We start from the raw sequence: 13,886 nt of genomic DNA, 5'->3' as shown, positions 1-13,886 counted from the left end.
TTAGCTGTGATAATCACGCACCTGCTTGCTTCTGTCTTCGGCTGCTTTCTTGTCTGCTTCAGCTTGTTCAGCCTGGTCCAGTGCATTCTCCTTGTCCAACTTCAGCATAAGCATTTTCTTTTTGATGGCCTCCATTTTGGCTGAAGTTTAATGGGCTTTTGCAGCCGAGTAGAGATGAGAAGAAAACTGGTGCAGACAGGATGACCTAAGCGCCTGGTGGAGACTAAACTGTGACAAAGATAGAGAGAGACCATTTATATGACAGAGGAGACACTCCCACTACTACCCTCCCCTATCCTTCACAATCACTACTCAAATGAAAAACAGAAAAGAAAAGGATATCAGCACCTGAGAGATATGAACATGTTAAACATTGACAACTACATTGCATTAGCAAACTCGGGCAATGGAAATTAGCAGTAGCTATAAATGTGATGCTGTACATTGGAGATTTGGTGTTTCAAGTGGCTAGGTGGTGGTCCCTTTCAAATAAACAAATAATTTCAATTCAATTTTATTTATAGTGCCAAATCATAACAAAAGTTATCTCAGGACACTTTACAGAGTAGGTATAGACCACACTATATGACTCATTGATGATTTACATAGACCCAACAATCCCCCCTTTGAGTCCAGTGGCAAAGAAAACCTTCCCTTTAACAGGCGGGACATGAAATTAAATATATATATATATAAACATAACATTAATTTCCCTGCATGAGTTCAGTATCAATTTTCTAATATTAACTAAATGGAGGCTGCGTTGTAATGCTAATAGAAGATATGACAAAGGAAATGCTTTTGTCTTTTGCTTTTGTCTCACACATGCTGCTCAAATTACATACAGACCAAGGTCAGATGTTAGTCATAGGAATAAAAGTCAGTTGTGCCTTCTTGATTTTCAGTTAATGTGTTATCAAGGTCCTTTGATTCTTTTTTTGACTCCTCTTTTTCTTAAAAAAAAAGTATGTTGTAACAGGTTTCCATATTTAATCTATTTTTTGTTATGGCCACCATGCAGTTAAACAACAGCTGTTGCTGCCATTAAATGAGCAAAGCCCTGTTACAGTCTCATCTCCATGACACCATTTAAAGGGAGAGTTCTGATTGAATGTTGAAGGTTGAAAGGAGGTTGAATGAGGTTTTTGTCCATAGCAAAGACTTTATAATGACAAGAGGCGACACTCCACTGGGTCGTCAGTACAACATCTGCACGCAGTCGCGGAGCTGAGTTGCCAACATTTTGGAATGACAAGGCTTGCGTTAATGTGGGAGCTTCATAATATATGTCATTCCTTCTTACTAGAGGGGACTGTTCAAAGCTGCTAGTCAACAATAAAAATGTTCATTACGAGAAGGTTGCCTCGCAGTGGCAAGTGCAAGTTAAAACTCTACCATGCGAAGCTAAAGCCATGTATCAGTAAAAATCAGAAACACCCCTGTCTTCTCTGGGCCTGAGCTCATCTGAGACGGACTGACCCAAAGGGGAAAACTGTGATGTGGTCCGAAGAGTCCACATTTACAGTTGTTTTTGGAAATCATGGACGTCACATCAAGGAGCATCCAGATTATTATTAGCGCAAAGTTTAAAGGCCAGCATCTGTGATGGTATGGGGATGTGTTAGTGCCCACGGCAACTTGCACATCTGTGAGGGCACCATTAGGCTTGTTTCCATTAAGCTAAAATGTGGCTGCTGGGAAAGTTTGAAGGCACGCCCTCTCAAATGGCCGTTCACTCAGTGTGTTTCCCCTACAAAAAAAAGGCCCCAGAGGAATGTGCGAGACTCCTGAGGTGACGTATCACTTTGAATGGGTTTTGAATAGTTGCAGTTTGAATAATCTGGTTGACATTGAGACAGTTCTATGAGCACTTCAAGATCTGACAATTATTAAAATGTATGTCGTTCAAGAAAGACGATGAAAACAAAGAGTTATCATTTTGACATTCAAGGTGGCTTGTTTGATTTACAACATCAACTCATGCACTAAGTAATATTAAAGAAAACAGTCCACCTTAAAATTTCAATAGTTGTCAAAATTGTGTGTGCTAGTGACAATAAGGCTAGCACCGATGCAGAGGACATTATAAAGCGTATCTCAGCTCAGTGTGTGTGTGTGTGTGTGTGTGTGTGTGTGTGTGCTGGTGAAGAGAGAGTTTGGGGATGAACTCAGAGCAGACAGCTGTAGCTTGTGGTAGTGAATGTAGAGTGTAGTGTTTTATATTTCACTTTGCTGGTTTGTATAAATTTGTATAATTTGTATTTGTATAAATTTGGATAAAAATGTCTACTCTCTACTTCATCAGCTTTTAAAAATGTTGCGAGTTATTGTAGCGTCAAGTACTACTGACGTCATATCCCGCTTAGAGTTATATCCAATCAGCAACCAGGCTTTTGTTCAGGGGAGAAAAAAGGCCCTGCTCTTCAACAAGGCCAACAAAACCCTGGCCTTTACACATTAGTAAACACACTTTAATATTAGTGTATATTATATGAACATGACGTTTTGAATCTTAATGATTCATAAAGTATAAGCTTATCTATAAGAAAGCTCAAAACACTTATCTACAAAGAAGTACTTACAATGAAACGTCTTAGACAATTAGATGGTTTTAGAGTATGGATGTAAAACCCCAAAACATGTTTAATTATAAACTTATACTTATAAAGTTGATATTTTTTAACCCAATAATATGGACTAGTGCAGATTTAATACTGATTAATATGTGTCCAATTTTGAAGGAAGTATTGTCAGTGTTTCTCAGGTTATATCCACTGATGGATGTTGTAGTCATATTTCACTGTTGAGATTTCTGTTCATGAAACTTTGCTACTGACTTTGAAGACAAAAGGCTAACTAAACTAAAAGCACATGTGTATAACTGTCAGGGTGCTCCTTTATGCTTAAAGAGTCTTTCATTTCTATGAACAGTCCTGGTGATGGGGTGAGAGGTTGTGCGATAGAACAAACACAATACAGACTGACAGTGGGACGAATGCCTGCCCTGTAACCCTATTCCATCACCTGGCCTGTAAGGCCTATAATTGGATTTCTCCTGGGGATGGACAGAGTACAGGGGCGACGGGGTGACTATGACAGTTATTCCCTCTCTAGGCCCAGTTGGTTATTAATAAACATCTTTTGGCTGACATTGTCATGAGGATTAGAGTAAGAGACTAGCTGTGCCCACAAATAGGCAGACATGAAGGCAGAGAAAGTGAAACAGAAATGTACATGAAGTTTGTTTATGTGTTTCTAAATGACTGAACTCTAAACTATTCTGGAAAATACATCTTTGCTATCAAACCAAAAAATCAGATGAGATAGGTGATATGTTTCCCCTCTGTGTGTCTGTGGGTTGGTGTGTTGGACAGTGACCTTTTCTATTATGGGGTCTGAGTAGTGTGGCCTGATGGCGCTCATACTGCATACTGTATATGGTGACAGGGCTCCAGTCTAGCATTAAGGCGAAAAGGCTGTGTATCATATTAGGAGTTGTTCAGCATTCACTTTCAGAGAGTTAAATGTGAAACAGTTGATCTTCACAGAAAGAGTCGTTCAGAACTGTTTCAATAAATATTCAGATGATTGCTGGTGTGCTACTATTAGAAAAAAATGCTTTCTGCATTGTTTTAAAGTCTTGAAAGTTTCAAGATGTTCAACCATGAAACATTTTCATTAAAGAGAGACACACTGTAAATTTAACAAAATCAAAACTACACAATTCACCAAAGAATCAGGACTGAAGTTTGAAATGTATTGTTATTATTATTATTATTATTATTATTATTAAAGATTGTGTGACTTGTTGCTACTCATGGGGGAATTGTTGGGTCTTTGTAAATCATAAATCAGTCATAGAGTGTGGTCTTTACCTACTCTATCTGTAAAGTGTCCTGAGATAACTTTTGTTGATGATTTTGCACTGTGAATCCAATAGAATCGAATTGGATTGAAATCTTTACATGCTCTTGTTTTTCAGTTCAGCCAACAGTTTCAAATACAAAATCAGTACACCATCAAATTTCCTAGTATGCTAGTATTGAAAGCCTTAAAACAGAACACTGCTGCTGGAGTTTAAACTAAAACTTGAACATTTGATATTACACCAGTCTTCTTCGTTGACTCCCTATCCACATGAGATGTCTTTAAGGTGACGTATACAGTTCTCAGTGGCATGTGTGCTGTATGCTCTCAGAATAGAGTGAAAAAGAAGTCAGCAGGCTTCAGGGCCTGTTGCTATCATGTCACCTTCCACTGAAATACCCTCGCTGATGTCACACAGTCTGACTCTGTTAAGACTTTTCAGTCCAAACTTAAAACTTTTCCTTAACTTTTGTCCTGGGTCCTCTCTCTTCCTTGGCTGACGTTCCAGATGTCTAGATTTGGATGTTTGCCTCTAGGGGACTTAGCCTTACTTCTGTGTGAGAAAGGAGGTCGTATGACTGAGATCCTACAGTACATGGGAGTTACTGGATATTTTGATATTTTATATTCTTCATTTATGTTTACATTTCATTAACAACCCAGAACCTGCTGACTGTAATGGGACAGTGCTACCCACTGCACCACTGTGCTGCCCTTATTTTAATTTTAATGTATTATTGCGTAGCAGCACTATTGTGTAGCAACACTATTGTTCCCTGTCCTGTCAGGCCCTTCCCTCATCCTTTTGTGTGAGTTTGTCTCCCTCTGTCTGTTTCTACCTGCTTGTGTCTTTCCTTTTGTGTTTGTCTGTCGTTGCTGATTCTCCCAATTACCCATGCTCGTTTGCTATATCTGTGTTGCTTTGTTTTTCATTAACTGTTTCTTTGTTTCTTTTGTTTTAGTTTCTCGAGTTCCTGTTTGTCCACCACCCGTTCGTGTTTGTCTCCTGATCCTCATGTTTGTTCTTCGTCATCTACACCCGGACCCCATTCCTGTTTTCCCCGTTCCCAGGACACTGTTTGTTATTTGTTTTTCGATTAAACGTTTGTTTACTTCTTACTCAGTGTCTGTGTCTGCATTTGGGTCCCGCTCCTCGGAGTTATTCCCCGCACCGTTCATAACAACTATTGTTTTATTAACTCATATACTATCATTAGTTCTACAAATTATAAAATATAAATGATAAAATTTGTAGCCATAAAAACATCATCATCATAATATATCTCATTGTAGCACAGCTATTATTACCATTACTCATCATTGATCATATTTACCACCATAATTATTATCATTGTCATATTCTGTCACCTTAGCTGTGCTTGTTCCTATTATTCTATATTAACTGCCATAAAATATAAGTCATTTTCCCATTACTATAGATATTTTTATAGTTACTGATACTTTTGTGGTTGCTTGCATCTCTGGAGCTGTCTCTCTGTCTGTCTTTGTCTCTCTCTGTCCATCTGTCCGTCTTTTCTCTCTTTCTCTCTCCTTTTCTTCCCCCCGCACCGGTGCAAACAGATGTCCGTCTTCCATAGAGCTGGGTCCGTCCGACGTTCCTGCCTGTTAAAGGGAAGGTTTTCAACGCCACTGTATGCTCAAGGGGGAATTGTTGGGTCTATGTAAATCATAAATAAGTCATAGAGTGTGGTCTTTTCCTACTCTGTAAGTGTCCTGAGATAACTTTTGTTGTGAATTGGCACTGTAAATAAAATTAATTTGAATTATTGTGAGTCTACTATTGTTAATTCTGGCTGTATACATCATTAAGACAGTCACTGTGAGGTGTATTACCAGATAGCATTTGTATCAGTCTTCTCTAACTACTGCAGTCAATTAGTCTTCTTTTGCTGTGTCCATCAAAGAAATATACACAGACATTTGGTGTTATTTTTTTATTTTTTTTATGTAATAATACAATTCACAAGTGCAAAAGTAAGTACAGTCCTTGTTTCAGGTCAGGCCTGACAAATACTGTATACATCTCATTACTATGTTGGCTTTGAACAGTATTTTCCATCAAACATTGTACTGATAATGTCATTTCAGGCAGACAATTGTCACTTAGGCCTAGTCCACACGAACACAGGTATTTTTGAAACCAAATCTTTGTGGCCCCTGGTTAAATATCTCTGTCCACATGGAACCGCAAAATCCGCTTCAAACTATGTCGTGCACATTAACAGGGAGGCCATTTTAGCCAATTACTAGGCTTGAAAAATTCAAACAGGAAAAACAACAATGGCGAACTGAGGCTGGGCCGATTCCTGTTTCAAAGTTGATAAATAGCATTAATATTTTGACCATGTCTTTCATAACAGCAACCCCGTCAGCTGGTCATGTCTAGAGTGCTGTATACCGTCAAACAGTGTCGTGGTTTTCCTCGGTTTTCCTGTCCACACATGACTGCTGAAACCGGACTTTTCCAAAAAAGTTGACCCTGGGGGCGGCCGGTGGCTAAGTGTTAAGAGCAGTCACCCCATGTAAAGAGGCTGAACGTCGTCGAGGCAGCGGCCGCGGATTTGACTTCATCGGTGTCAATGAAAGGACAAACCGTGCAGAGAAACAAACGGTTTCAAAAGTACCCGCATTTGTATGGATGGCCCCTGAGATTGTTGGCTAAAATACATGTAGCAAAAAGTAGACATACGGTTGGAACATTCCAATATAAGAGTAGAAAGTTCACAATCATTTTGCAGCCACAGAAACATTTGCATAACTCAAAGGGCTGTTCAAACCATTAACCATCATATAAATTTAAAATCCACTGAAAAGCTATATCCTGAGGATAATATTATATTCTTGGCCGACGAGTGTAAGTTTGCCACCACCTTCTTCGTACCAGAATGCAATCAGCCAGTCCTAACATACAGTACAATAGGATAAAAACACAATAAAGCTAAAAGCTTAATTCTGTTGCAGTAGTAAGAAAAGAGAGGGCAAATTAGAAAACATGCAAAACAACCAAGTCAAACAGACACCTGATTGATTATTTCTTAACCCAAAATTAAAAGCGCCTATTAGTAACCGAGAACTCTGTTCAGAGTAAGGCAGCAATACACTCAGGCTCTTCTGATGAACCCACCGTCATCTGACTGCTGTCATGTCTGCCAGTGTGAACAGATTACTAACCATCCTTCCAGGTTGAACATTGACAATTATCAACAGACAGAAAGAAGTTTGTGAAATGCTGAACTCTTCTTATTATTAGTGTTTTGAAATATGAAACAGTTGTCTGATAATCAACTACCCAGATGATTATCACACAAAACCTATTCAGTTTGATGACAATTCCTTTTCATCAGACGAAAGCATTCAAAATAATATCATGCATCATGTGTCTCCTTTAGATTACTGGGTTATTGCTTTTAATTATTAATTGCATAACTCCTCTTTATGTATATACAAAGTATATACTGTATATATATATATATATATATATATATATAATAATAGTTATATATATATATATATAACTATTATTACTATTTTAATGCATACATTAAAGGAACTGACAGGATTACACTTCACTAGAATAGTATTTTACGATTTTACGTGACAAGTAATTAATTGATTGTTTGATTGATTGATTGAAAAACCTCAACACATTTGCAGATTTAATGGGCACTTGGGCACAGTTGGCTGTTATTAAAAGATATAATCTATAACATTTTCATCTATTTCATTTTCTTTAAAGTTCCTATCTATCACAGAGTGAGTTAAAACAATGGTGATTATTCATATGACCCACTAATAAAAGCACTTGTTGCCTCTTTCTGAGTATTCACAGCTGTGAGTCTGTGGAGACATTCCCTCTCTAGATGTAAATACACCACCATGTTAGTGACACTGGTGACTGATGTTGGTCTGGAGCTCGTCACTGCACTTGTAACACATCAATCACTGTGTTGGTCATAAAGTATATTTGGATGTGAGCTTTAAATTAAATTACATGTTTAAGGCTGCTGAATTATTTCTACTCATTATGTACACTTCTTTTCATAATTTTTAATTTTAATTTTTAATTTTTTTGTATTAACGCAATTACAAAAATAACAAAAACCAAATCCAGAAGAAATATACGTGTGCCCTCCTTAGACAGGACATCAGATTATCTGTGCACATATGCAGTGAGGAGCCTCCCAGGGTCCCTGTGGTCTGTGCACCAAAAAATGATTGAAGATTACAAATGCTAATGTTGAAAACAGTAGCAGCTCCAAACATTAGTCCTAATATTCATGTTGTCAAATCTTAACATTTAATAGAGTTACATTTAAAAGAGTTACATTTAAGCAATATCCATCCGTTTTCCGTGCCACTTTGGTCAAGTGATAACTGAAAGCATAACTGAAAAATAAAACAAGTCACCTCACAAGCAATCTACTCAAAAGCAAAGCAGCTAAATAAACATTAAGACTGGCAGAAAAGATAGACATGCTCATCGTTGGAGTCAATCCGTTTATATCATAATTAAGTATAGCTATAAGCTCATTAGCACAGTGAAACATGCTGAGGATCAGATCTCCTCTGGAATATCTTGAAGATCTGAAAAAAGAGAACGAAACATTTAGCCAGCGGTTCCCGTAAAACTACAAGAATTTCTGTGGTGTCTTGATTCTATAAATTCACACAATTCAAATTACAGCACAATGTTCTACCATGATGAGATTAAAATTAGTGAACAAATAATTAATACTTTGTGTATTGTGAAACGTTTAAAGTTCTCAGTCGTTCCGACGGATTTCCATCTATTGGACTCAGTACTGAGCCATTTTTAGATTTGAAATACATATATTTCCATGAAAAATATTTTTGCGTTTTTTTGTCTGAGGCATAACAAGATTAACAGTGTATGTATAATGTACCACCATAAGGAATGCTACGTTGTGTATTAATCAATTAGACCAACTTTATAATCAAAAGCTTGTTAACACTGTGGCTCAACAAGTATCTTCTCAATAATGAACACATGACTGTGTTACAATGAGGAGGCTGTTTGTATTGTTTCCATCATTGATCTTTTCTGCTAATTTGGTAATCGTTTAACAACAGTAGGTCGATTATGCTGCAGAACTTGTGCAGTTTAGAGACCAACAGAGGAACAAGCGTTGAAATGTTTGGACTTGATGCAATACAACAGACTAAGGTTTCTGACTGAGGAACGGGTGAGCGATAATGTATTTTCTGATTTCTGCAATCTATTTTGGAGCTGTCAAGTTAACGTGAGGAATGATTTTAAGAAACGATTAGATTTGGTTTTCTTGTCTTTGTGAAACGGGTCCCGATATGATCCACCGCCGTCATACGACTCCATCTGGCTGCTAGTGTGTTTCCAGTGTTGTGAGAGCCACTCTCTGACTCCCTCATTCACTTCATCTTTTTCACTCTGGCTGTTAGATACTTAAATAACTATACACATCTATCCCCTTTCTATGTAGGTTTAATTACCTTAGATATTGTTGTTATTATTATATTGTTTAAGAAAAGACGGAGAAAAGTGAAGACTTAAGTATTGAATACCGTTGAAACAATCTACTGAATGATAGTTTCTAGGGGTAGACAAGACTAACCCAGAGAACCTGATGATTGCACTAAACTTTGTATCTTGAGGATAGTAAAACATAAAGATAAAGTAATTTCAGATCCTTGGAGTTTGTTCATTGATCTTTGGTCAGAGAAAATGAAAAATACCTCACAAAATTCCCCTCGCTTTGACTTTTTTCAACATACTATACTAGTTTGGTACCTTCCATTTTGTGTGAATGTGGATCTTTCAGATCAATTTGAAAATGGTTTTACAAATACAAATTGTAGATAGGCAATACAACTTGGCCTAAAAAAAAAATTCAGTCGGAGGATTTGTTTTGCTTTAATCCCTAAGAAACAGATATATTACATTATCCGTGTCCGGGGAGACATTCCCTCCCTAGATGTAAATAAGCCGCCATGTTAGTGACGCTGCTGACAGCGGATGGTCGGCCAAGATCGTAACTAGGTTAAGCTGCATTCACTTGTAATTTGGAATCGGTAACTTCCATTGTCTGAGTCAGGCATGTAGTAAGGGCAGAAGTGTAATAGGAACATGTGTGTGTGGCTTTAAGAGGGCAACATATAGGGGACAGACTGGAAGTAGAGATGTGAATGTGTTTCAAAAAAGTTTACAATAGAGCAAAACAAAAAAAGTCAACACACATGATGACCGTGAACGTGACAAGATGGAGGCTCTGAAAGAACATGCTCAGCTGCAGTTACATCTTCAAATGAATGAATCCAATCACCAGTTCAACTCTTCACACAGGGTGGAGTGCTCCATGCAAAGTATGCAAAACTAAACATTAAGCTTCTGAGATAATTACTGAAAGCTGTTGTTCGTGGTGCATATGTACACACACCTCTCTCCTATTGTGGACACACATACCTGATGGAAAAAGGAAGCTATCTGCTGCAGCAGTGGACAGCAGTTCTTCTACATTTACAGAATGTAATTACTGTAATATTTTCCATAATGATGTATTATTTCACAAACCCGCAACCCATTCGATGTTAATGAGAATATTATTCTTAATCAATCAATGGTATTAACTGCGATGCACCTGGACATAACTGCAAACAGTGCATCACTATCAGGCTCCATCATATCTTAAAGAGCTCATAGTACCGTATTACCCGACTAGATCGCTGCGCTCTGAGAATGCAGGGCTACTTGTAGTTCATAGAGTCTCCAAAAGTAGAATGGGAGGCAGGCCTTCAGCTACCAAGCTCCTCTCCTGTGGAACCAACTCCCAAGTGTTGTTCTGGAGGAAGACACTGTCCCCATATTTAAGAGTAAACTTAAAACTTTCCTCTTTGATAAAGCTTACAGCTAGGGCTTACTAGCCCTTAATTATGCTGCTATAGACCTAGTCTGCTGGGGGACTTCCTGTGATACTTTGAACTTATCTCTCCTTTCTCACAAACTGTATCATTCATGTCCCATTAATGCATGTTACCAACTTCAATTCTTCTCCGGAGTCCATGTGCTTTGTGCAATTGTCACGGCACACACACCTTGTGATTGGCTGTCCTGTTTGCGCGATTACGTTTGTTTAAGTTTTGTCCGCGTGCTACATGTTAAAAATGAACTGTCGAATGGAGTCCGAATGTAACTGAGAGTCGGACCGCTGGGAGCGAGCTGACCATGTGACGGGCGTTGAAGGAGGCCGACGACGAAGCAGGTGAGCCCACACACACACTTTACCCCCTAGCCTGGCAGCCGAAACGTTCCCCTTTGAAACGTATGAACGGGCAGCCAAGCCTCGGAAGCCATAGACGCGAGTGTTTGCCTATTTGGAAGTAGTAAAATACCCGGGGTTGTGTTGGCCGTGTCATACAATATCTTTAGCTATTGAGTTTCGGAGGCCTTTGGGCCAAGTACAATAACTTCAGTTTTATCTGAGTTTAACATCAGAAAATTGCAGGTCATCCAACTTTTTATTTCCTTAATGCACCTTTGAAGTTTATCTAAGTGATCGGTTTCTTCTTGTAATCGATAAATACAATTGTGTATCATCAGCATAACAATGAAAATGTATGGAGGGCTTCCTTATAATATTTCCTAAGGGAAGCATATATAAGGTGATAAGAATCAATCCAAGGACAGAACCCTGTGGGACTCCGTTACTGACTTTAGTGTGGAGTATTTGTTAACATGTACAAACTGAGATCTATCAGATAAATAAGACTTAAACCAGCTTAATGCGGTTCCTTTAATGCCAATTAGATGCTCCAGTCTCTGTAGCAGGATGCGACGGTCAAAACTGTCGAAGGCAGCACTAAGATCTAGTAAAACAAGTACAGAGAATATCTATATAGAATAGAATATCTTCTGTGTCTATACCACTGCTCTACTAGCATGTTTTTTTTTTAAATAACCAAGGCACTTCAATAAAAACCTTTATTTTGTGAAAAAAACAGTGATCAAAATTAGAGAACAGTAACAACTGTGTCAGAAGAGAAGATTTAAACAATGTTTCCTTCTCCACAGCTTTGAATGACCTCAGCACATCTGTTCCCACAGGACATCACTAGTTTCTCACACTGCTCTTCTGACACAATAGTTACTGATCTCTAATTTTCATTGCTTTTTCACAAAATAAAGGTTTTTGTTGAAGAGAAACATGCTAGGAGAGCAGTGGTATAGCCACAGAAGATATTCAATTAAATTCTGAACAAGAACAAATAACAGTATTGCAGAATATATCAAGTATTAATACTTTGTTCTCAAACTTTGATCTCCAGTGTATTAATAAACGATAATCAGCTAGCCAGGGTGCAAAGGTCTGTCTATAGAATAATGTATTGTTGCTTTGTGTCAAGTTTGAAAATTAACATGTTAATGTACTTTTTTTTGTAGCCTAAAGGTGAGCCTACAATTATTTCCCTTAAAGATGTAACAGTGTAACATTTCCAGTTTTACCGAACTATTTTTCTAACTTTTAAAGCTTACTTTCTAGCCCTTCCTAAAAGACTGTTACTAAAATGATGCATGTAACATTCAGAGTCACTGTGTTTTGTCTCTAATCTGACCTTTGGAGCTTTCAGATACCGTCCCATCGTCATCATCTGATGTTATGTCTACCTCCAAATCACTGCAGTCCTGGGGGCCATCTGATTGGTGGGCAGGTTGCTGGGCTGCCCACAGGGTGTCATCTCCAGTTGAGACCTCCCTTCCTGGCTGCAGAGATGTAGGCTACAACAGCAAGAAAAAGAGGACAGAGTCTGTAGAAACCCAGTGAACATGTGGCGCCATGTGCTGTACTGTAAACCTGCTTATTGTAAAAAATGCTTATTTAAAGGATGATGATTTTCTAAGGTCTTGTGTGATTCTGGAGGAATTTGTCTGACACGATAATAACCGTGATGCCACCACTATGACATCATCAGAGTTTACAATAAATCTGATGCGTTTTATAATTCTATTTGATTGGAAATTTGCAATTAGAGATGAAATGGAGGTCATCAAGCAATGAGGATGCTTTTGTAGTTGCTTCTATTAACATAACGCGGTTGTGTAGGAAATATTGCCTAATTCATCGTCATCAAATAAAAGGGGACACCCCTAAATGCCAGTCCTTCATACCAAACAGGAACCTAGGCATGTGTTTTGGGCCCATCTTTCTCCCTCTCTGGCCCTGGGCCCAGCTATGAACTGGCCCCGTCCCTGCTCTTCTCTTTTGATCCTTTGACCCTTGACACCTGGTATCAAGACTAAGACTAATTAATGAAAGATGAACAGACACTGTCAAAAAGTGAAATTTATAAGTTAACTAATGGAGATAAATACTTCTCCCCCTCTTTCTCAAGAGATAAGTTTATTGCACAGTGACTCTCTAACTCAAGACCAAACATTCCACAGAAACCTGTGAAACACTTTTTATGACCCTAAACAGCTCACAGAGACCTTATCAGATAATTTTTAATATGTTCCTGAAACAACTATTAAAGGAAGTGTAAAATTGTTATAGTGTGTATTTTTATTAATCTGTAAGGAATTTGTGTTGTTTGAAATTACTCAGATTTTTCTAAGATCAAAAATAGCAAAGTTACAGAATTGTTGTGATATCAAACAATACTATTAGTACTAACATGAAGAAATCAACTAAGGATTATATTTTGCATATACAGTATTATGCATGTGTCATACGCTCATACTGTATATTATCATATAAGATGTTATTTTAACACATTATTAAGATATATTAAGTCACGATCACCAAATTATTATTTTAATGAATGTCTTGATGTAATGTGTCACTGGCAGCATTCCCACAGGATTATTGACTAAGAGAACGTTCACATTATGTGTTACTGTGCTTAATTACTGTTGAATTCATACATTTGGTCTGATTTGCTTTATTCATATGAAAACCGATCCTCTTCTTTGGGGACAACGAAAAGAGGGTGTTCCTCCAAGTTTCAGC

At 37.9% G+C, this 13,886-nt stretch overlaps 2 protein-coding genes across 3 annotated transcripts in view; both read right to left on the bottom strand.

The window, feature by feature from the left end:
* The window catches only part of LOC310955953 (tropomyosin alpha-1 chain-like), a 28,965-nt gene extending 28,748 nt beyond the window's left edge, over positions 1-217 (bottom strand). The window contains exon 1 of the mRNA XM_083926032.1: positions 22-217. Coding sequence (XP_083782158.1) covers positions 22-135 — 114 coding nt within the window. The 5' untranslated portion in view covers positions 136-217. The remainder of the gene's footprint in view (positions 1-21) is intronic.
* A 7,203-nt stretch (positions 218-7,420) lies between these two features.
* arhgef2a (Rho guanine nucleotide exchange factor (GEF) 2a) overlaps positions 7,421-13,886 on the bottom strand; it is a 159,131-nt gene continuing 152,665 nt past the window's right edge. For both annotated transcript variants that reach the window (XM_083925466.1, XM_083925467.1), the window contains 2 exons: positions 12,493-12,655; positions 7,421-8,472 (listed from right to left, as the gene is read on the bottom strand). In XM_083925466.1, the coding sequence (XP_083781592.1) occupies positions 8,444-8,472; positions 12,493-12,655 (192 nt within the window). In that variant the 3' untranslated portion in view covers positions 7,421-8,443. The remainder of the gene's footprint in view (positions 8,473-12,492; positions 12,656-13,886) is intronic.

Source organism: Echiichthys vipera (genome assembly GCF_963691815.1).
Source record: "Echiichthys vipera genome assembly, chromosome: 13".
NCBI classification, from domain to species: Eukaryota; Metazoa; Chordata; class Actinopteri; order Perciformes; family Trachinidae; genus Echiichthys; species Echiichthys vipera.
The sequence above is the reverse complement of the archived record's forward strand: the minus strand, read 5'-3'. Positions and strand labels throughout refer to the sequence as shown.